The 23,960-nt window shown below is 51.5% G+C and overlaps 1 protein-coding gene across 1 annotated transcript in view; it reads left to right on the top strand.

Moving 5' to 3' along the window:
- Window positions 1-23,960, top strand: part of Dapp1 (dual adaptor of phosphotyrosine and 3-phosphoinositides 1) — a 39,088-nt gene that overhangs the window by 1,642 nt on the left and 13,486 nt on the right. The window contains exons 3-5 of the mRNA XM_010603503.3: window positions 6,899-7,021; window positions 10,137-10,270; window positions 20,580-20,710. Of these exons, the coding sequence (XP_010601805.1) occupies window positions 6,899-7,021; window positions 10,137-10,270; window positions 20,580-20,710 (388 nt within the window). The remainder of the gene's footprint in view (window positions 1-6,898; window positions 7,022-10,136; window positions 10,271-20,579; window positions 20,711-23,960) is intronic.

The following is a 23,960-nucleotide window of genomic DNA, read 5'->3' as shown; positions in this document are numbered from 1 at the left end:
GTGTGTGTGTGTGTGTGTGTGTGTGTGTTGGGTCCCAGGGCTCATGCTAATGGAGTAACATCCCAGCCTCACACCTCTCCACTGAGTCCCTTCTGTGAGATCCAGACAGTCCATGCCCTAGAGGTGGACTGGGGCTCTTAACTGTAGAGTTGTGCTGAATCATTAAGCTCAAGGCCATTTGTGTCTTCAGTCTTCTCAGTCATCTATAGTTAGAAACCTAGAAGAACAGAGAGGCAGGAAAGACTCAGTCCTGGCCCTTTAGTAAGACCCTGAAGCCCAGTCTCTGCTGGAGTCCTGCTGACCACACTTAGGTGGCCACAATGAACGAGATGGCATCTCTGTGCCCAAGGTGGTGCCCCCTCTGTGAGCCTCACACACCCTCCCCCTACAAAGAGCAGACATCCCAGAGTCACCAACAGCAGAGTGCCCTGGAGTCGGACTTCTCTGTCTCAGAACCCTAAAATGCATCCAAAACAGCCATGGGCGACTTGGGGGTACCAGGTCTTGCTTTTACTAGAAAATGCAGCAGGTCTGAGGAATCCCTCTGCCTGGGCCTTGCTAGGCCTGGACCTCTACATCTCTGTGGTTGGGTCACTATCTAGAACACGTCGCTAAATATATGGAGGGCTTGAGGCTCTTCTCACTCATGTAAGTCTGTCAGGTGTGTTCTGGTCTCTCAAAAACATCAGCAAATGTTGACACCTCATTTGTTAGTTTGAGGAATTTTGGTTAACACCTTTACGGAGGTATATTTACATATTACGAAATGAACCTATTTCAAGTGTAGAATCCAGTACCTTTTTGCAACTCTAAGGAATGATACAGTATTCACCACAAATCAGATTTAGAACCTTTTCTACTCCCCTCTTTAAACATGCTCACTGGCCCTCCCTAATTTCCAGAATCTGTTTTCCTGCTATTTTCTCACTTCTACCAAGGAATGGACAACTTTAAGCTGCCAAGGTTGTTACATCATTACAGCTTGTGAACTGGACCTGTAATGATCAGTTTGAATCAGCATCTGCCCCTGGAGAGCATGGCTGCTTTGGGAATAATTTGGGAAATCTTTGTGAGGACTTGTTGTTGCCTTTGGCAAGATTCTGAGGAGAATTAGTCTTGTTCCTTAGATGTCTGACTCACTGGTGAGGCCTGAGCTGTACCAAACCTCCTGCCTAATTGAGTATTTTTAAAAGCTCCATAAAGACAAACAATCCAATGCGACTGATGGATAAAACGTGGCTGACCTGAATGACTTAATTTCAAGTGATTGTAGTAGCTTATTTGAGTAGTTAGGAAGTTCTTGCATTTATATCTTGATAGATACAAGCAGATGGCACAGTGGTTAAATTACAGGGAGTACTGGTCTCAGTTCTTGGGTCTCTGTGTCTCTTTGAGCTCTGGGGTATGTAAGTCCTGTCAGCTGTACTCTGCACTGCAGCACACCTGCCTGTCCGGGACCCATATGACGTGCTCAGATTTGCACAGGACTATGATTTTCTAAAATACTGAAATTAAGCTAGGCATGATAGACCTGTTATCCCAGTACCCTGGGAGGCTGAGGCAGGAGGACTGCAAATACAAAGCCAGCCTCAGAATGTAGTGACTTAGTGAAAGCCTTGTTTCAAAATGAAAGAGAGATAAAGTAACGGGGTGGTAGTTCAGTGCAAAGGGTTCAATTTCCCAGTACAACAAAAAGGAAGGAAGGGAAGAAGGAAGGAAGAGAAGGAGGGAGAGAGGGAAGAAAGAAGGAAGTTAGACATATTTCTGTGTTTGGTCTATAGACAGCCGGTCTGAAAGCACCCACTTGCTTTCACCTAAGTGTGACAGCATTCCCAGAAACTGAGGGCATGGTTTCACTCCGCAGTGGATCTGTGGGATGGGAGGCAGAGGCGGGAGGACCAGCTGTGTGAAGACTGAGAAGGTGGGAGACGGGTCAGGCTCTTCAGGCCACGGGCTGCTTTCACAAACACCAGGCCACAGGCACAGGTGCCACTCAGCCCACATAGCGGGGCCTGTGGGCACTATCACAGATGCCGTCCCCAGGAAAGGAGCCACCAGGCTCCCAACCTGCACAGCCGCTCGGGACAGGCAAGCACCGCACACTGGCTATAACCAGGCAGGCCCCGTGTGCTGAGTTCCTGTAACTCACACACCCCCAGGAGAGGTAGAAATGTCATCCTGTGTCATTGTTCAGGTCGGAACGCATGCTCCAGTGCAGAGGCCCTGGGTCCCTAGTGCTGTAAAAGAGAAAGAAAAAGAGAAAAAAGCCCAAGTTTACGTGCTTTCAGACCCAGAGCCCCTGGCCACTGATGCAACTTCCTAAATTTCATCAAACTTCTCTTTTTATTAAACGGGTACAACTTCTCATGGTTGTGTGAACTGAGGGAGAAAAGAAAGTTCAGTGATTACTGGAGACCAGCACAGCTTGTTTTACCAAAGGCGTAATTGCTTGCATTCTCCTCAAGATAGCCCAGTACACACAGCCAGGGGATATCTGGATTAACTGGGCCCTTGCTGCACTGTGGGAGCATTCCATTCTCTAGAGTAGAAGGAGTTAAGCAAGCCAAGGAAAGTGTGTGGTGAGACGTTCTGGGGAGCTGTGGATGGAGGCAGGGTGACACAGCTGCACACAAGCTCTGGGGCCTCCCTGAGCTTGCTCTCCCAGACTGTGTTTCCTGCTGCTCCTCCTCTTCCTCCTGTGACTTCGCCCCACAGGTCCTCCACCCAGGAGCAACTCCACTGCATTCTCCCTCACAGATGCAGGGGCAGAGCTGGGCCTTGTGTGAGGCACTGGGATGGGCCACAGAGGCACCGGAGTACAGATAGGAGCTCCCGGGGAGTGTGCTGGCCTGGGGAAGGGCCCGGGAGCCACGGGACGCTTGTGAGTTCAGGCAGGAAAGGTGGTGTTTGGGGCAGGAAAAAAAGGCACCATGAAGGAGGGCACATGGGGAGAGAGGAGCGCAGAAGATAGGACCCCTAGGCCTGGGGTCCTCCGCCAGTCACTAAAGTATGGGTATTACTTATATGTGGGCATGGGTTATATTAGCATTTGTTCTATTTCCTACTTTCCTGTACATCTAGAAGTATTCACAATAAACAGTCATAGAAATATATAATGTATATTTGCTATTGAAAATTGGGGAAATAATGGAAAGCCTCAAAGATGTCAACCTAGTTCTACCACCTAAAATATACAGCTCTGATTTTTTCCAGTCTTGTAAAAATATTTCTGTAAACACACACACAGACTGAAGTGAGACCACGCAGTCTGCGTGGCTTGGCTCCTGGTTTCAGGCGGCATTTCCCCTCGTCACCTCTGTGACATCGGCCTGTGGCTCATGTTAAAGTCTGATGCTCAGGTTGGCCCAGATGCCAGAGGGCTGGAGCAGGCGTGGTCAGTGAGTGGCGTGGGGCCACTCGATGGAGGAAAGTGGGTCGTTCCGTCACCAGGTCTTGTCGTCAGGTGACCAACTGCATAGCTGAGTGTGATGTGTGGCAGCGGCTAATCAGATAGCTCACGGAGTGGTGGCCCAGGGCAGTGTGGAAGGGGCAGGGACGGAATGCAGTAACTTCCTTGGGTTAGACAGCAGAAGTGACTCACATTCACCTAAAACTAGTTCTGTGACTCTTGTGTATTTTTCAAAATGGAATCCAAAACATTCTGAAATGTCTCTTAGTGTCTCACAATTGTCTTCTAACTTGCTCTTTCTGTGAATGTTTCATGCTGCCCAGGCCTCGTGTTTCTGTTTCTCTGTTCTGACCACCAGTACCTTTCAAGGGGTGAGCACAAGATAGGCTGGGTGCCCACCTAGCAACTTAGTCCAGTGAGACACATTGCCACCAATGACCTTCCAGCTTCCCTCCCTTCAGACACACTCTTCCCAGCATTTCCACCACTTTCCGGAGCAATTCTGCAAGTCCTCTTTTGTGAGTGTCTCTGCCAGGTCTTATAAAAAAAGATACCGTGAGAGCGGCTGCCAAGTGCCATCCACAGGAAAGTCAGGCTCGTGAAAACAAGAGGCTGTGTCCTCATCCACCTTATTCACCGTGGTTCTTCCCCCAGTCTGAAAGAAACAGGAAAGCTCAACATTTTCAATTGGTTTAGAACATGAATGCAGCCAACAAAGGACTGCACGACAGAGACCCTGAGGAAAGAGGATCCCAGAGCCGCCAGAGAAAGTGGCAAGCATGGTGGGATAAGTGTGTTCCAACCAAAGAAGAGTGACTTGAGGGGGCTTCGTGGCAGTGTGGGTTTTACTAGAGTCAAATTACTTATTTAAATATTCACTGGAGTTTTGGGCACACCATGTGTAGATTTGGGTTGATTCGCCAGATAATCATTTCACAGATGTCAGTCCTCTGGGATGAAGGGCCGGCTGCCCGCCTCGCCTCTCTGTGGGAGGAAAGCTGCAAGGTCTTCCTTTGTGTCTTCTCCATTGAAGCCCACAGCTTGACAAAGACTGGTCATCAAGTGTGGGTTGAGTTGCCCCAAGTTGAGCAGACACAGCCAGGGTCTCCACTGTGCACCCAGTGATCTGCTTGTCACCCACACTCCCGTCTCCGTGCCGTCCATAGAGGGCTGGACTGATGTTGGTCAGCCATCACGTAAAGCACTACAGGAGAGACCGCTGATGAAACAGGCTCTGCCTGTGTCTTCCATATTCTCTAGGGTACAGGAACCATCCCTGTAGGCATAGCTTCCTGCAAGTGGCCCTGTCTGTGTCCTATGCTGACCCACAATGGTGGTCACTGGAAACTACAGCTCAACATGATTAACTCCAAACCAGCCCTGCAAAAGGTATGGGCAGGAGAGGGGACTGGACCCTCTTTGACAGGTTCCAGAGAACCCAGCCCTCCTCAGCTCTGCAAGCTCTCAGCAAAGGGATTTCGATTCCAGGGATTCCTGAACCCCAACCTGGGGTAGGGATGCTTTTCAGGTCTGTGCAGGCTGCCCTGGGGATGAGACACACACACACACACCCAGTCGGTCCCTTGGTCCCTCTCCAAGAAGCAGCTCCTGGGGCCTCTCTGTGTCTTCCTCCTGGTGTCCCATGAATGCTCCTGTTTGCAGCACAACTGGATTTCCCTGTCCCTATGTGCTGTCGCTATCTTGGTACTGGTGGGCCTTTGTCTATCTCCTGCTGCTCTGTCTATATGTGTCTCTGGCTCTTGTGTCACTGTGTCCTTGAACCTCTGAGTCTCTAACTCTGCATTTCCATGTCCCAGAACTTCTGGCCTCACTCTTCACACTACTTTAAGAACAGGTGAATCCTGGCCTCCAACTCCCTCAGATTCTTTTCTCCTTCCAGAGCTGTTTTCCTTGGGCTGTACCTCCACACCTACCGGAAACTTGGGACCAACCTTTAACTCATGGATGGCTGAGATGTTCACACAGCCACCTGTCTTCACTTGAGTCTGTTTCCCAAAGCTGGGCAGTGGCCTTGCACTTCTCTCAGTTGGTGGCACTGTGAATGTGGGCACTTCAAACAGGAGCAAGAAAAGGCAGCTCCTTTCTGATCCCTGTCCGGGATTCTCTCTGCTGGGCAGAGCAAGATCTCCCTTTGGCCTCTGCCTGTCTGAGGCCCAGCACGGAGAGACGTCCCTGTCCCTTGGCAAAGGCTTTGTTGTGTCCCTCTACTGGACTGGGTCCACCACCAGGGTCAGCGGGAAGATAATATGATTTCTCTTGCTTAGATAGAGCCTGACTATAACACAAATGCTAAATGAGATGGCACCTCATCCCACGCCCATGGTTTCCAGGGACATTGAGGGCTGAGAGCTTCATCTTCCATACCAGGAAGCGCCCGTCACCACCCCAGGGAGCACAGGAACTGGGATGAGGTCAGTAGCCAGGTAGTTGCTGTGGCCTGACTCCAGCACTCAGGATGGTGAGCCCATTAGAATCGACACCTGGGCCATCTCCCCAAGATCAGGACAGTGAGGGGCCACATAGTCGGCTCCACCCGAAGGAAGACAGATTCGCCAGAGCCCTTCACACCCTTGCTTCTTCCAGTCTAAGCCACAATCACCAGGCTTGGCAGGCTGGGGTGGCCTCAAAGCTGCATTCTAGTAAGACCCTGGTGACACACAGAGCAGCACAGCACTGACTGCTGTTTCTGGCTGTGCTGGGTCCAGCCTGGAGCTCCAGAAAGCAGGGAACACTGACCATTGACTGTCCTGCTTTCCAAACTCATGTACAACCTGGAGGTGGTCTCACCATGAGTTTAGTGGGTCATGTCAGGGCCTGTTCACAATCAATAGAAAATGACCAAGGGCATAGTCCAGGGGAAGATGAGTGCTATTTTCTGTAGTCTCTGGCTCACGCACGTGTGTGTGTGTATGTGTAGGGAATGATCTAAAATACCTTTTGCACTTTGAGTCAATTCAAAAAGTCTGACAGCCTCATCTTACAGAGTGGGGCAAGTGTGATCTGAATTTTAAATTGGCAAATTATTAAGAAGATAAAACCCACTGGGAAAGAAATCTTGGCATCTGGATCTGCTAGAGCAGCTTCCCAGATGGCTCCAGTGCTCAGAGATGGCGACACAGGGTCGGGCTAAGTTGGGACCTGCTTTCTGGGTCCCCTGCCCTGTGTCTGCCCTTACTTTGCAGGCTTTTCAGTGCGCGGTGCTTCCCTATGTGTGTGAGTCTGTTACTGTCCCATGGGAAGGATACCATGTCCTCCAAGATCTGTGATGCTACAGATCTAGCATCTGCCCGATGCTACACAGTGGAGACTTTAGCCCAGGGAGGCTGCCCTGAGGGCCCACAGCCGGCAGCTGTGACCACACTCTCGCTTCAGCCTCCCAGGGGCTGACCATGGAGCCCTCCCAAGTGGTCTGGAGGGGAAGCCTGGGGGAGCCCTACAGCCCCGGTGAAAGCGCTGTCCTCCCTTCAGGTGGTACCACGGTGACCTCACACGTCATGCGGCGGAGGCCCTGCTCCTGTCCAACGGGTGCGATGGCAGCTACCTCCTGAGGGACAGACATGAGCAGCCCGGCCAGTACTCCCTGTCCGTGAGGTAGGTGTGGGGTGGGCACCTGAGGCCCCCTGTTGCCAGCTGCTGACCCATCCTCACCTCTCAGCTGCCTGACAGCAGACTCCCCATCCCCAGGGCACCAGTCATGCCCGGGGGTGAGACCTAAACATCGTCCCTGCTCCCCAGCCAGCCTGGAGATGTGAAGCCAGATGAGCAGGGAGGAGTGAGCCCAGCCTCCCTTGGCTGAGGAAGAACCTGAGCTGACTCCTGGTGTCTGACATGTGTCCTCCTCCCTGTCCTCTGCCCCGGAGGCCAGGTCCAGGTCCACAGTCTCAAGGCCAAGAAGGCAGCTGAATTTCTCCCAGGGGTGAGGGGTGTGCAGATCCTTTCCCAATCCCATTCCCCAGAGGCTAGGAGTGCCCACCAGGTGACATCCAGTCTTGGGGCCTCCCTGCCACTCTCCCTGGCCAGCATCCCTGGTAGGTGACAGTCAGGGAGGCGCTGCTACTCGCCAGACTATAACTCCGGCTCCGGGACAAGCAGGGAATTCGCCCTGCTCTGTGGCCCCTTTGCGATGGGTGGACTCCTGGAGTTTCCCCAGCCTCTGGCCAAACCTCAGGCTGCCACTCAGCCTGTGGCTGTCCTGGTGGAGGGTGCACAAGTCCCTCATAGGGTCCACAGCACTGGGCAATGTCACTGTCCCTCCCACTGATTCCTACGCTTACCTTCTTCCCGGCTGGAGCGTCCTGAATTCATTTGTCTACATTTAGCAAATTTCCAGACCACACTGCAGTTTAAGTCAGCACAGGCCGGTCACCTCCGAAGTCTGAACAAAGTATGCTGGCCTCTGTGGCTTCCTAGGGCACAGGGTCCCGGCTGCACCCCCTGCTCCCCTCACTCTTTTCCATGCATGTCCCTGACACTGCAGAGCTGGGGTTCCCACTGCCCTTTTGCTCCCTGAGGATCCTGCAGAAGACTCCAGGAACTTGCAGCACCGGCGGTGCCTCAGTCACTCACTCAGCTCCTCTCCTCTGGACAGAGGAAGCCCTGCTTCAGAGTTCATGTGACAAGGGCAGGCCCAGCCGATGTCTGCCCGTCCTGCAGTAGTGGGACTGCAATCAGCACTTTGAGGATCTGCAAAGCCCATCATGGCTACACCCTTCATAAAGGGTCATTGTTGATTAACTGTGTGGAGGTGTCGGGGCTCCAGGGTATGGGGCACCTTAGAATGGGACTGGTGGGCACCTCCTATTCCCACGGGCGGGAGAAGTTACAGAAAGGGAGTTAGAGATTGCCAGCCATAGGAGTTAAAGACAAAAACCACACTCGTTAGTATGCTTCACAGCACCCTGGGATATTTTGTTTACAAATTTTCTAAACAACACGGGTGGGGAAATAATTAATCCACTATGGAATTCTCTGTGGGTAGCAGTCAAATTCATGCTTTCTTTGCCCTAGTAGAATTAAAATTCACCACACAATCAGGTTGCAGGTGTTTTGTTGCATGGACCATCCCAAAGCCTCAATCAAGTGGGATTATTGTATTAAGTAATATTGACTTTTTATCTGTATACATCTCATCTAAATGAGATCATAAACTCCTTACACCATGGCATATATTTTTCATCTTCATGAAAACTTAAAATGTACAAGGTGTGATCAAAAGACACGCTGTGTTTTTGAATTTTAAAAATTATTACTACATTAAAGGACACATTGCCATTAATCCCTCTCACGATATAAAGACGTGAAAGAGAACTACTTCGGAAAATGGCGAGAACGGTGCGATAAGCATAGTCAAAGTGAAGGGGAGTATTTTGAGGGGGCTTAATAGCAATGGGTCTTTTCCTGTAATAAATTATTGAATTTTTTATTTAAACATCCTCCACATGTTTTGCTTACACTGTTTGTATCACTGGTTTCCATTATGGGCACTTGGGATGGGACAATAATAAACAAACAGCAGCCCCTCCCCGGAGAGGTACCAGCTTATTCCCTTAACAATAAACATTTGAACGCATTGCCTCTGCACCACCCACATGAATAAGTCTCACAGAAGAATCAAAGACCTTATGCCAGCACCTCACTGGGCCAATAAGACTCCAAATGATCACAAAGTCAGAAGCAGTAATAACATCAAAGAAGGCAGGATAGTGGAGAACAGACGAAGCAACCCCCTTCGGTTGGGATCATCAGTGGTTGCTTGACAGAGGAGGTGGTGTTTGACCAGGACCTGGAGAGACCGAGCCCACTGGCATTTGTACCAGCAGAGACTCAGGGGGTGCTGTGATCACAGATGAGCTGCATTGCTGAGAGCTTGTTAGGAGCCAGGCCAAGGGCTCAGAGTCAGGGTGTGGTCTTGACACGCCCAGCAGGGTGAGGATGGGGCACATGGAGCAGGTCAGTAAGAACACATGGGGCCAGTAAGGGGCAGAAAGCTCTCCTTTAACCTTCAGAGATGCGGGGGAAGTGACGGCTTGGAAATATGGTATCCAAGAGACAGTGGCGCAGGCTGGGGGGAACAAGGACTGGGCTCACTTAGTCCAGTGACGGCAGTTGAACTGGCAGCCCGAAGACAGAGGAGAGAGGTGAGCACATCCTGTGCTGCTCCCACCTGCTCCTCCCTGCTGTCCCCAGATATTGCCCCTGTAAGGGTGACACTTAGAGAGAGGGGAATGGCCTCTGACAGTAGGGGGAAAGCTGAACAGGAAATATCACGCCGAAAGAAATGAATGATGTTCTTTAAGGCCGTCAGTGACTTCAGTGATCGCACATTCTCAGTCCTGGAAAAAGGTTAATGGTGAGCCAGGTGTGGTTGCACACACCTGTGATCCATGAGTTTGAAGTCAGCCTAGGCCACATACTAAGTTCAAGGCCAGCCTGAACTACACAGCATAACCTTACTTCAACCCCATCATCTCCTGGGAGACACTAATACTTATATTTGCCTTAAGAAGCAAACAAACTCATTTTTAAGCCAGGCATGGTGGCACAGACCTGTAATCCCAGCACTCTGGAGGCTGAGGCAGGAGGATTGGTGAGAATCTGAGGCCGCCCTGGGCTACATAGTGAGTTCAAGTTCAGCCTGAACTATACAGTGAGACATTGCTTAAAAAAAAATGTTAAAAAAAATTAAACACTTCTTTTTTCCTTTCAGAGCCAAAGACTCTGTCAAGCACTTCCATGTTGAATACACTGGATATTCATATAAATTTGGCTTTAATGAATACTCATCTCTAAAGGATTTTGTCAAGCACTTTGCAAACCAGCCTTTGATTGGAAGTGAGACAGGTAAGCTGGCCTAGTCCACTTTCCGTTGCTAAAACTGAACACCTGGGGCTGAATGATTTATATAAAATAAAGATGTTTATTTAGTTCGTGGTGCTGAAAGCCCAAGAGCAGGGTGCTGACTTTGGTTGGTGTCTGGTGACATTCTGCTGGGTCATGAGAGTGCAACATGGTACGAAAGAGATTCCATCAAGCAGCTCTTATGACACAGGAACCAGTCAACCCATTGCCCGCATGATTACTGATCTATCCATGCACCACTGTATATTGGTAACACTTAACTTTTTGAATTTTACGGGAGCTCATAGTTAAGCGTTTGCCTTGAGTCTCAGAGGAAACTTTGAACTTGGAGTTTTCAGCAATGCTGAAACTGCCAAGACTTTAGTGACTCTTAGAGATGGACTAAATGCATTTTGTATAGAAGATGAACATAAGTCTTTTGGGGGCCGGGGCAGAATGTTATGGTTCAGATCCAGACTGTTCCCTCAAAGCCTCATCTGTTCAGAAGCAGGGATTTTGGAAGGTGACTCATGGCGGCACTCTACTCAATAAGGGCTGAGTTCAGAGCTGAATGTGTGGTTGAGAAGTGGGCCTGGTTGGAAGAAGCAAGACGCTGGGGACATGAACCTGGAGAGTCTATCTTCCTCCTTGGTTCCTCCCTTCTGTCTGCTTCCTGGCCACCATGACATCCGCTAGCCCCCCTGCCATGTTGTTTCTGCCTTGGAGCCAGCAGACTATGGACTGTAACTGTGAGCCAAAATAAACCTCTCCTTTATGCTGCGGGCATCAGGTCATTTGCCCCAGTGACAAGAGAGTGACTAAGACACTGTGTTTGTCAGTTTGCATCACTATAACTACACCTGAGATAATCAACTCCTAAGGAGAAAAGGCTATTTTTGGATCAAGGTTTCAGAGGCTCTGGTCCATGGTCTTTGGCCCTACCGCCTCTGGGTTGTGGCAGAAGTGTGTATGGGGTAAGCAGCTTATGTTGTGCAGCCAGAAAGCAAAGAGAAGGAGGGAAGGCTGGTCCAGAGAAGGCTCTCAGTGACCTAACTTCCTTCACCTGCTAGACCCTGGCTCCTAAAGCTGCCCCCTTGTCTAATTAGGGCCAAGCTGGAGGTCAAGCATTTATCATAAATCCAGTGAAGTACACACCCTCCTGGGACTGGAGATACCCCGGTTATTTGTCTATTTAATGAAAGTAAAGAAAATGTTACGTCTGTATTTATGACATACAGCAACAAGTTTATTGTCCTAAATGATGATAAATCTCAGTTAATCAAAGGCTGAGGAATTACAAGAACCTTAGTCCCAGGGGAACAGACTTCTTAGTGCACTCATTACCATGAACCAGTACTGCTTATTTTCTTGGTAACTTGCAGTGGGCTTTCTGCTAACTTTGGTGTGGAGGAAAGAGATGCCATCATTGGCTGTGCCATTTCTCTCCTGTGCGGCCTGAGTAAAACCCGACATGAATCATACAGGATCTAGTACAGAGGAAAAGTCAGTGGAAATCACAATATGATTGCTTTGTACCAACAACCACTTCACAACTACACAATTGAAGCTATAATCTTGTTTTAGAGTTTATTGGTACCTTTTAGGTATACAACATGATGACATCCTTTTTGTCTAGTGAGAACTCTCTCAACCAGCCCTGAAAATTGCTTCACTATTCAGCCAGCAGTTGGTCTCATAAACAAATTGCAAGGATGGATATATTTGCCTTGGCCATGCTGAACATTTCAGATTCTCAAGCGCTTTGCTTCAGGGTTATTTCCAACTTCTGTCCAGCCCCACTTTGGATTTCATTCAGTTCTTGGTCACTGGAACTGAAGAGGAGACTTTTGAAGCTAGGGCTTTGCCTTGACCACTTGGATTCTTGTCCTAGCCCAAGGTGAGGTGCCTTAGGTGATGAATAATGGGTACACAGATGAGTATGAGTGGGACTCTGACCTCTAAACCCACTGTAGTTCCTTTCTACCTTCTCTTCAGCTCCCTCTTTGGAACTCTCTTCCTGGACTCTATTTCAATCACGTTTTATCATTCTTGGCCTCCTTCTTGGAACTTCTCTAGGATAGGGAAAGGTACCTTCTGTGCCTGCTGGCAGAGTTCAGAGCAGTTGAGATTGAAATCAGGGCTGTGCATTCCTGAAACTTCCTCTCCTGGTCCAGCCCCAGAGCAGAGGATCACCGAAGGCTCCTCCAGAGTACCAGCACATTGATGTTACATAGGATATTGTTCAGCTTCCCTGAAAACACCTGATTGTTCTTATTAAAGAAGGCTTCCCCTTAGTGCAAGTGAGATTGTAAACATTTTCTATCTGGGCTCCAACAGCAATTTCTCCAAAGCCAAATCTTGTTGCCTGTTACTACAGTGACTATTTTACTAACCCCAGGAGAACTCAAGAATAAGATGGTCTTGCTGCCCTCTCCCTCTCCCTGTTCTCATTCTCCAGTGAGAATGAGAGCTTGCTGCTCTCCGGACCCCACTCCAGGCGCTGGTGCTAACGGGTATGTGCTGTGCCTGCTGGCTTTGAGCCCTTGCATTAGGTTCTAATCTCTTGCTCCTCTTATCTGTCCCGGCCACATGAGGGCAAATCACCCAGCTGAGAACACAGGGCAGAACATGTGACACATCAGCATTCCGGTTCCCATGAGAGCGAGGGTCTCAGGAAACAAGATAATGCATTTGGTTATGATTATTGTCATGCCAGGTCCTCAGAGTCACCACTCTGGCCTGCAAGGAATGGTGAATGTTCTCAGAATAGGTTGTTCTTCTTGATAATTTGAGAATTGGCTTCTGGCATTGGCTTGCAGTGACCAGGAGCTCTGGGGCAGAGGATCCCCTGTGCACCTTAAGATGAACATAACTTCTTCTCGTGGTTCATGTTTGATTAAATCACTAGGGAAAGATTGGTCCACCCCACGGAGGAGGTGCTGCCTCAGCCTCCTGCCCAGAGTCAGGACTAACCCTGCATGCTTCCAGCCACCCTGCCCAGGCCGGGCCTCACCCTGTGGCCACAGTGAGGATAGCCGAATAGGTAAAGCCTCACTCCTCTGACAGTTGTATTGTCTCTGGCATTGTTTTAGTTACTGTTTCCTTGTTGCTGAGACAAAATACCTGAAACCCAAAGTTAAGGGAGGAAAGGTTTATTAGCTCACAGTTTGGAGAGGTTTCAGTCCAAAATCAAGTCTAAGGCAGGGTGGCACTGCAGAGGAAAATAGTTCCTAATGGGAAGAAGGTAGCAAAGCAACAGGGGATTAAGACAAGCCTCTTTTTGTCTCTACCCACCCTAGGGCAGGGGTAGCACTTACATCCTTAATCCTACCCAGAAGAACTATGTCAAAGCAATCGATGGACTGATTTAGTAACCACACACCCTTGATCCCAGCACCAAGCACTCAAGATCCTGCCACCTCTGAAAAAAACCCCTAATCCATGACTGCATGAGGCTTTGCGGGAATAACTAGACACAAGCCATAACAAGTATCATGAAACCTGAATACTTGTTCTGGGTCATAGGAGATCTTTGCTCTTAAGATAGGTGAAAGTAAACTGAGCATGGTGGCACACACCTATAATCACAGCCCTCAGGAGCCTGAGGCAGGAGGATTGCTGAGAGTTCACAGCCAGCCTGGACTCCATAGTGAGTTCAAGGCAGCCTGACAAAGAAAATACTGTTAGAACAAGCATTATCTTCTGTTTACATTTCAATACTTGGTTATGGGAAATTGTCCTGTACAACTCATTCCACGGTGAGGTGACTGCAGACCCTTGACCTGGGGGAGCAGTGTCCATGCCCAGCACATGTGTTTATCCGCTAGAGCCGCTGCTCCTCAGGTCTGAAGATCCTATCTGGTGCCTTCCTAAATGCCAAATTGCCACTTCTCTTTTTGTTTTGACGTGGGGATTCCCAATTTTTCATAGTGGCTACAGCCGTTACTACTTTTGTGTGTGTGACACCAGCCGTGTTACTCAGGTGGCATTTTAAAATAAGTCAAATCCATCTTAAAAGAACTATGTGGCATTTCTGCAAACAATAAGTGACCACTCAGAACGCTGCCAAGCCACAAGCAGGAGCCACTCCTTCAGCTTGTGTATCGTGAAGGTGGAAGCTCCTAGTCTGCAGATGAAGTGTGTTTGAAAAAGAAAGAAGTGGACAAGCGAGGGACTGGAACTGACACTCGAGGGTGGTGGCCGACTTCTGGGCCTTCTTCTGATGTCCTCCAGATACCAGATTAGCCTCCTCCGACGCCCACGACGCTGCGTGTGGTCTCATCTTCCAGGGGAAACAGGGCACCAGCAGTTTCAGTACTTCCCCAGGCTGCACATCTGGATCCCGGGGTTAGCCCCTTTACTACCCACAGCCGGCCGACTATAGCTGTGCATTGCACAGTAGCAGGGGGTAAACAGATTTGTTCAAGAGAACGACCCCACGGTGGTAGTGACAGCTTGTAGGTCAGGTGGAGTATGGGCTGGGCTCCACCCCGCCCTCATCTTCCTCAAGGCCCTGGAGCGGGCTCGGTACGTGCTCCACGGTGTAAGCGCCACAGAGCGCGGACGATTCCGACTTCCGTCTTTCCGTTGCCAGCTTCTGAGAGAAGTCACGTGAGTCACCACGGCGCATGCGCACTAGAGGACCTCCGCAGGCCGCGCGCATTCCCGATGCGCGTGTGTTCGTGCGCCTGGCCTGGAGGGTCCCAGAGAGCCTGCGTGAGGGCAGTGAGGTGGAATAAAGTAGGGCTGAGGGAGCGCAAGGAGCACGGGAGCACGGAGGCAGAGACCAAGAGCGTGTGAGCGCCGCATGTGGGGCGGCAGATTCCTGGTGTCGCCTCTCCCTGGCTTGGGCCTGCGGATTTAACCAGATCTCCAACCCAGTGCACGGGGATCGCTGGGGCCATTCCGGCTCTCCTTTACAGCAGAAGAAACTGAGGCCTGGTAAGAAAGGCAAAAGCAACGCCTCGCGTCTCCTGGAGGGTCTATGTGTGTGAACTTTCACCGACCGAGAGCACAGCTTTTCACACGCCCTGGAGACTCCCATGTGGCTCCATGAGTGACTCTGGAGTCCCCACTCTGCCAACTGTACACTCTCAGGCAAGTTATCAACCTCTCTGAGCTTAGTTTTGAACTCTTATAAAACTGAGCAGCTGCTTAAGAGTCTTCATCGTGGTGTCTTGCTATGGCGACTGAATGGAGGCATTTGGCACAGTTCTCAGCGTGGGTCAGAGCTCCGTCACTGTGAGCAGAATGAAGTACGTCAGCTTCCAGGAAAGAGCTGGAAGCTCTTTACTGTCACGAAGCGCCCTTCAGGGACAGCTGAACGTGTGTTCATCGGAAGATGGTGATGTCCTTCTCACCTCAGGCCAGTCCCACTAAAGATTCGTATTCCGGGCGGAATCAGGGACCACTCCAAAGAGAATGATTCTGCCATAGAAGGGGTCAGAGGAGATCCCCCCAGGGTGGACTCAGGGATCTCAGCGTGCCCTGGGCTGGGTTCCTGACTCTTCTCCACAAAAGAATTTTACGACTGCTAGGTGAGAGCCAGACAGGTTTATTAGGCAGAATCAAAGAAGGCCACACTCAGGAAGGTGCCGGGCCCTGGTGGTGAGGCACACTGTGGTGTCTCCGGCATGCACGTGTGGTCTCGGGGTGTTGATAGTGTGAACTGGCAGGCCTCAGGGTATCACTGGAGCAGGGCTGGGGTACCTAAGTGGTCTCAGGGTGTCAGTGGTGGGGCTGGGGTATTTATGTGTTCCCTGGTGCCCTAAGAGAGATGACTTGGGATTTGTGTTGTTGTTTGTCACTTCTTGGTGTCTGTTTCTAAGGGCAGCTGCTTGTCCATGGCTCAGCCAAGCTGGGTGAGATGCAGTGTGCTTCCCAATTTATAGTCCCGTCTGTAAGAGTGGAAGAGTCCCTGGAACTCGTGGATTTGCAAGTCTGATTAAAAGCAGCCCAAATGTATGGGCTTGGGAACATATTTAAGCCTCTCAGGGACTTAGAAGGAGGCACCTAGAGGAGAAACAGGCCTGGGTGGAAAGGACCTCAGGTAACATGTCTGGAAGCTGCCGTGGTCTTGAGACCGTGGTGATAACATTGCAGCTTCCTTCCATTTCCTTCCTGCTTGTCTTTATTTCCTCCCTCCTCCCTCAGCCAGATTGGATATTTAAGGAGTCTCTTGCTCTGGCTGCTGGTCTGCACTCTCCTCAAGGTGGACTGTGGACTACGAGCAGATTTAGCCTCACTGTGAGACTCAGTTCCCCCCTTGGAGGTTGAACTCTGGAGCCCTCCAGATGAATGGGCAGGAGTTAAGAGTTCATGTGCAGAGCAGGAAGGAGGCAGAGCTGATGTTTTCACAGACCTCCCGAGAGAGCTGTTTCCCCGGTCAGGAGGAGTCACCGCCACCCCACCGAGGAACGGGTATGGTCTTGCTTCACTCCACAGCAACCCAATAGGTGCTAGGCACTGATCAGCCATGGGCATCGTCGACTCCCAAAAACTCAGAGAGGAAGCACCCTGAGGCACCCCAGGGGCTGGGAGCCAGCACCAACAGCAGGGCTAAAGGAAGAGTTTGGCCAAAGCCCTGGAGGGGAGCCATGTGTGCCACAGTCTCACACTCCAAAGCTGTGGCCTGGAGCTTGAAACTTGCTCTTCCCTGGTTCCTACTGGAAGGTAGGTGGGTATCCCTGGTGTCCTTGGCACCATAGTGTGTGAATTAGTGACCGTCCATCCTGAGCTGCAGCCTTGGGGTGCCTGCCTCAGGCTGGCTCTGCTCACTACACAACTGGGCCCCCAGGGAGCAAAGGTGAAACCAGGCTTCAAGGCAGCAGCAGGAAACGCAGCCACCTGAAACCTGCTCAGAAGCTGAACTGAAACTTGCAGCCCCATTTCCAAGGCTGGGGCACTGATCCTCCTCCTTCCTCTTCTTCGGCCCCCCACCCCTGCCTCCTCTAAGCCTCCCTCCAGCTCCAGGAGCTCACTGTATGAAGGCCTCTGACCTAGAATTCCTCTGTGGGGCCCAAGTGCCAATGTAGGGCTGGGTGGAATGAGTGTGGTTGGTGGCTGCATTAAGAGATAGTTCTTCTGACTGCAGATACAGAAACCAACTCTGGCTCACTGAATCAAAAAAGTAAGTGCACAGAGGGTGGAGGACAGGGGAAGAGGTGGACTTGTTTGTTTACAGAGATATGAATATGTCCTTCAAACACTTAAGGGCAAACAAACAACCCAGCGAAGATAAAGCTGCTTGGTAACCATGGCAACCCCAAGCCTACAAGTGCATTGAAAGGTCTGGGGTGGTCCATCCACCTCTCACAATGTCCCTCCATGGAGCATTTCTGAGAATGGGTTCTAGTCAAAGGCAGGAATTGACTGTCTACTCCAGCAGTGCACACGAGAGCTGGTGGCCTTCTCCACAGAAGCATAGAGCAGGTAGGAAACACACATGGTGTGGCCTATGGTTGGGGTCATAGGGAGAAACCAGGGCATGGTCTCTGTCCTGGGCTAGGACTCTCTCTCCCACAAGACAGTCACTGTCCCCTGGCAGCCACACCAAGATGCCTACACATTGGCTCTTCCTGAAGCAGGAGTGGCCGGCCAAGGAGGCCTGACTTCATTGCATCAGATGCCTTTCCATGGATGCTACCACTTTACAGGTTGCTTCCGTTTCCTTCACCCAACAAATCTGGCCTCCTGTCTAGATTCACTGCTTCAATGATCAAACCTTCAATCGGCTCTGCTTTTCCAGCTTAACTTCGGTTACACTGGAGAAGAGGTTTCAGATTGAATCTGGATTCCCCCTTCTGACAAGACTGAAGGAGTCAGGCCTGAGTCATCCTGTCCGCTGTCCGTGGCCCAGGCCAGGACGGGCATGGCCTGGGAGACTGAGCTGGACCTGACTGCTGTAGCATTCATTCCTTCATTCCTCATCAGACCTTTGTGTCAGAGGCTCTTAGCCATAGGGAGGTAAACAAAGACGAAGCCAGCACCACGCCTGCTCAGAAAGGGCTCACGGGGCTCTGAAAGGGACATGTGGCAGCCTGCTGGTGACCCCTGCCATACACCTGTACCCACAAACTGCAGCTGTGGGCCTCTAACAAACCAGCACAGCTCTCTGGACCTGTGGCCATGGATGTCTTGTGGCCAAGGGCATTAAGTTTGCAGATGGGAAGAAGGCTGGGGTCAGAGGCCTTGGGGAGGACGCGTCCCACACAGTCCAGGCGAGGCCATGGTGGTCACAAGGTTTCCAGGATGACAGTTGAGGCAAGAGAAGGACCTGGCACTGGCATGAGCTTCAAAGATGGAAGGAAAGCACCACACGTCCAAGCAAGGCTGCCTCCAACAGGCCATGGGGAGGAGAGCAGGCCTGCTCAAGCCCAATAGGATGAGGGCACCTCCAGGATTGCACGATGCCTCCACAGAGTTGTCCTGGGCCTCCAGGTCTGCAGCAGTTTCCCCGAGGGCAGGAATGCGGGGGTGGGCATGTGGCAGGTAATACCCGCCATTCTGTCCCCAGGGTCTTGGGAAACATTGTCTTCGTGGTTTCTACATTGGGGTCACTGGGGGCACTGACTTTGAAGATGCGGCCTGAGGTCTGAGTGTCCCTAACTTCTGGGCTGCCAGGCCTGGACTCTGCTTCTCTCCCTCCCAGTCAGATCTGTGTTGTAGCTGGCGACAAAGTGACACCAGCCCTGTTCCCAGAAGAATGTGGCTCTTGTAACTTAGTATTTTAGTCCATTCCCTCAGTGGAGCAATCATAGGAATTGGGAATAATACCTACCCAAAGAGAAATAATGCCTACCATGTATCACCTCTGAGCGACACTGCTTCCTCGGTGCTTTAACGGCCTATGAAGACAGCTGAGGGTCCCGGGTCCTGGGTGGTGGTGGCCGTCGAGCCCTGTCCTCTGCCTGTGTGTCTGGGCTCTATCCAGGCTGACATCCCTTGGGCTCAGATGCCAAGAGCCACACAGTTGCACCCAGAAGCTGCTGTGGCCACAGAGCCTGCAGGGCCCTGCGCCCCTCGAGGGCCACTCCTGTTTTGGGTGCTGCTGTTTCATTCTGACTGTGGAACTGACACCTCGTATGACTGCCTGTGTCCCCAAGTGGGGGTCACAGTGACAGAGACAGCATGGTGTGCGGGAGCTCAGCTGAGGTAAGGGACACTCTCCGGCTTTGTCCAGCAGTAGCCTGCTTCCGGTTCACAGCCCATGACCTGGCCCTGTGCACTCACGCTGTACAGAGCATCACATACAGATTCATCATGGTTTCAAGGTAGTTAAGGACAGAAGGGGACTTCTCCATCCTCGTCCCTGTCACCCAGCTCAGTGTCTGTGCTTTCTAGGACCTTCCCAGCCACCTACTCCCAGGACTGTCCCCTGTGAGGTCCCCTCTCAGTCCCCCACCCCTATTCAATTCTTCTGGACTCTTGTCATAGCTGAACTCAATGCAGTTCCGTTTCCTGACCCAGGAGGCACATTCTGGAGGAACAGGTTCCTTATGTTTGCTGCTGTTCCTGCCCACACGGGCCCCTGGCATACAGCAGAGCCTGGGGTGTTTGGTGACTAGCTAAATGGATGAATTCTTACTTTTCCTCCACATCTAGTGCAGCGCTGGACCTGCTGGTTCAAACATCCTTGTGAAATAAAAAGCAAGAAGCCATATGGAGGAGGAAAACCCCTCTCACTAGCTCTTTCTGTGGGCAGAGTTTCTAGTTTCTGATTGACTGACGGAGGAAAAGGGCTCTTCCCAGAGGTGGAGGTGGAGGCTGTGGAAGGGAGCTTCGGCCCCACACCCAGTTCTCAAGAAGAGCCAAGCCTCCTTCCATTTCCTGGGGAGCCGGGGGTGGTGGTGGTATGAGGGTGAGGTTGGGGGTTCCACTGCTGCGAGGCCCACAGGGCTGCGGCTTGCTCTCCAGCTGGACAAAGGACCACTGGGCGTGGGTCCTCCCAGCCTGGGTGCTTCAGGGCTTGGTTTCCCGTGGATTTGCAAAGCCCACTGGAAATTTCCAGTGACCGTGCAAGGCCCAGGCCCAGGTCGTCTCCAGGCGAAAGTATCCTCAGGTGTCCCCAGCCTGGGTCCTGTGCTTGGGCTGCTTTTGTGTGGCTGCTGTGGGTCTCACCACCCTCATTCAGGTGACCATGTCCACTCAAGCTCCAAGCACGAGGGCCAAGGACTTGTCACCGTCCCAGTGCCTAGCTGAGGTGCCACTCCACAAGCTCTGGGGATAAAAGAGCAAGTGCACAGTGCCGTGAGGCCTGCAGCGGCCACCTGTCCTCTCCACAGCACTGACCACACCTTCTGTCTTCACACAGGCACCCTGATGGTGCTCAGACACCCCTACCCCAGGGATGTGGAGGAGCCTGCCATCTACGAGTCCGTCCGGGTCCACACGGCCATGCAGACGGGGAGGACAGAGAGCGACCTCACGCCCATCGCGCCCTCTGTAAGTGACCAGCACTCTGGCTGCAGCTGCTATGTCTGCCCAAGCGCAGGGAGAGTTAAAGTCGGTTTGTACTCATGAGAGTTCTGGCTTGAGATGCAAAACTTGGAGAGGACACTGTGCTTGAGGCTGTGACTCAGGTCATCTCCAGGGTAAATCAGAAAAATACAGAGCTTGGGCACAGACGCACGCACACTGCTTCCGTGATAGGATCATCAACCCTTGGAGAGTGGCGTGTCAAGCTTCTCGAGGTGGCTGAGGGGACAGCATTTGAACAGAGACTCCCTGAGGGCGATGGGATGGGGCTGCACACAGACAGTGCACACCTGTGGTTCAGGACCAGCTAGGAGGGCGGTGACCTGGGGGCCAGCAGGGCAGTGTGGGAGGTGAGGTCACCGAGGCGGTGAGGGCCGGGCCCCTCAGAGAATGGTGTGGGATGGAAGAGGTCTTGAGAGTGGCATGAGTGAGCGTCCGGCTGTCACCGTGCTTGGAGACACTACCATCTTGCCGCCAAGATCAGGGGGAGTCGGGGACCTTACCCTACAGCCAGCCTGTCAGCTCACCTCCCACAGGACTTTCAGTCATAGAGAGCACGGCTTGTCACAGCAGGAGCAGTCTTCGGAATGGACTGGGTGCCCAGGCATTGTCCCGGCTCCCAGAGAACAACACTGGAAGGGCTGAAGAGCCCACTCACTTTGGGTTGTGTTGGAGGAGAGGAACACAAGATTTGGGAACCTAATTTTTTTTTTTTCAGTCCTGGAGATTGAACCCAGAGGCTTTACACTGAGCTACAACCCCAGTCCATTTTTTAATATTTTATTTTGAGACAGGGTCTTGCTAAGTCAAGCCCTGGGCTTGGGTTGAACTTGAGATCCTCCTGCCTCAGCTTCCCTGAGTGCTGGGATCATACACATATGCCACTGTGCCCGGCAGACCCAAATCTTCTATGATGGATACTAAGCATGTCTGTGTTTTGGTCTGGAGGGAGACATTATTTCTTCCTTCCATCGTTGTTGCTACACAAGCATGCTTTAAAAGTTGGTCTGTAATATTGGCCATTAGAGCCTCACTGGTGAGACGTAGAAATGCGAGAGGCCATGAAGAGCTGTTCCCTGACAGTAGACAGCAGTGCAGGAGCTAAATACTCTGTAGCACAACCGCCAGACTGTTGCACCGAAAACAGCTAGAGACAGACCCTGGGAGTCGAGGCAGTGGTGGACTAGGGCTGTGTGAGGAGCCAGGCTGTGCGGCTTCCCAGGGTCTGCGGGTATCAGGTGGGGTCCAGCAGCTGCTTGGCCCTCACTGCCTCCATCCAGCATGGGGCTCGGGGATCTTTGTGCTCCCCGCTCACATCTGGGCCAGGACAGAAATGGGTCCTCCCTGGCCTGGTGGATTCCAGTCCTACAGGGGCAGGGAAGAAATTGACCACCCAAGCCTCCTGGCAGAGGAAATCCGTGGACTCCTCTCTCTTCTGCTTCTGGTTTTTTGCTTGTTGTTAGTTTGCTCTTGGTTTTTTGCTCTTTGCTATAAACGTTCATTACACTCATTTGCAGGTCTCCCTGTGAACCAGCACTCTCATCCCTTCACGTATGCACCCACTGCAGGAGCTCCTGGCTCCTGGCAACTCCAGCCTTAGCATCCCGAGAGTGCCCAGCTGCTTTCTGAAACAAGGGTCGTTTCTCGCCTCCACAGCAGAGTACATGGCTTCCGACTGCTCTCTCTTGTGCCCTCACCTGGCTCTCTGATCTCCCAGCCCTGAGCTTGTGAGCCTCCTCTCTCTGTGACTCGTGCGTGCGTCCTCAGTGACTGAGACATTCACACGCTGTGTGGTCGTGGTCGCTTATGCTTAGGGACATTTGAGGAAGGAGAGGGAGGAAGTGTGTGACAGCAAGCGAACTGTTTCCTTGTGAATGTCTGGAAATACTGCCGCGGGCTTCTCTACTGTTTGTTGCCCTGTGAAGATTTCCGTGGTTCTCGCTGTGGGGAATGTGACCGAGGCCTTAGGAGTCTGGGGCTGAGTTGTTAAAAAGACGATTGTGCCTGCTTCACACAACACAGACTCTTCTAGAGCACAAAAATGATGTCTGTTTCATCGTGGCTGAGAGGGTTTTACCCACATGATTTGTTTAATTTTTAAACTTGGAAGCAGAGCTTTCTCACTCCAGGTGGTGGGTGGGGTTCAGGGACAGCTGGGGAGGGGAAGTGGGCTGGAGGCAGGAAGGGGATAGGCAGGGGCTGGAAGGTGTCAGGATGCTTCTCAGAGGAGAGAAAGGTGCGTCTGGGCTGGGTGGTCACGGAAGGAAGAGGAACAGGTACAGATGGGCTGCTGGCCAAGTGCCCCAGGCTACAGGAGGGGATTGGGGACAGGAGGAAGGACTCAGTTTTGAACATGTCCGATGGGAACGACCAAGCAGTTACCCTGGCAGAGATTTAGTGCGGCCACGTATTTCGTATTCCCAACACGGGAGGTGTGACTGAAAATATGAGCTTTCTTAACTTCCCTTTTGTGGTATTTGACACGTCCCTTCTAAAACCATTTCCTTTGTCTCCGTGGCATCTTTCCCCCTCCACCTGTGACCACTGACTCACATTACAGTTTCTCAGACGCCTCCCTGAGGAGTTGGCATTTTCCACGATCTTGTCTCTGAAGCACTCAGTCCTCATTTTCCTACCTGTCCCTCTGTATTTGTTTGAGACATACCATACATCACGGCCTCGCACCATGTGGCCAGTGTGTAAGTCTGTACCGAGCTCCGGGGTGCTCTTGAGATGTGTTCCTTAACAATGTGTGGTGGACATCATCCGTGTCATTATGTAGTTTTCTAAAAACATCGTCCATATTCCATGATGTAATATATCAATTTATTTAGAAAATCCTTGATTAGGTTTTTACATTCTATTTTCATTGTATAAAATTTCAAGTTTACAGACTAATTGGAGGCACAGCGCAAAGAACTTGTTTTTTCCCAAGCCACCTGAGGGTGCGGCTCCCACTGTGACACTGCGGTCTGTTTCCCTACGAACCTACTTTCCGGGTGTCTGCACCGCGCTCAGTCAGGAGTTAACTGGGCTTCACCAGTGTCCCGAAAGGTCCTCTCTTCTGAGAAGCAGGAAGCCCGCCCTTCGGCCACGGAGCCCACTTCCACGCGCTGCCTCTGAAGCGCTTGACTTGGTTTCTCCTGACTCTGACCCGCCCTTCTAAAGTCAAAGGCCATCCTGTAGCGGCCTGACCCTCAGCTGGGGCTCATCCCGC

The sequence above is a fragment of the Fukomys damarensis genome, unplaced genomic scaffold, assembly GCF_012274545.1.
Source record: "Fukomys damarensis isolate Sample0158 unplaced genomic scaffold, DMR_v1.0_HiC HiC_scaffold_25, whole genome shotgun sequence".
Lineage (NCBI taxonomy): Eukaryota > Metazoa > Chordata > Mammalia > Rodentia > Bathyergidae > Fukomys > Fukomys damarensis.
Note: the sequence above shows the minus strand (reverse complement) of the source record. Positions and strands in the feature narration are given on the sequence as shown.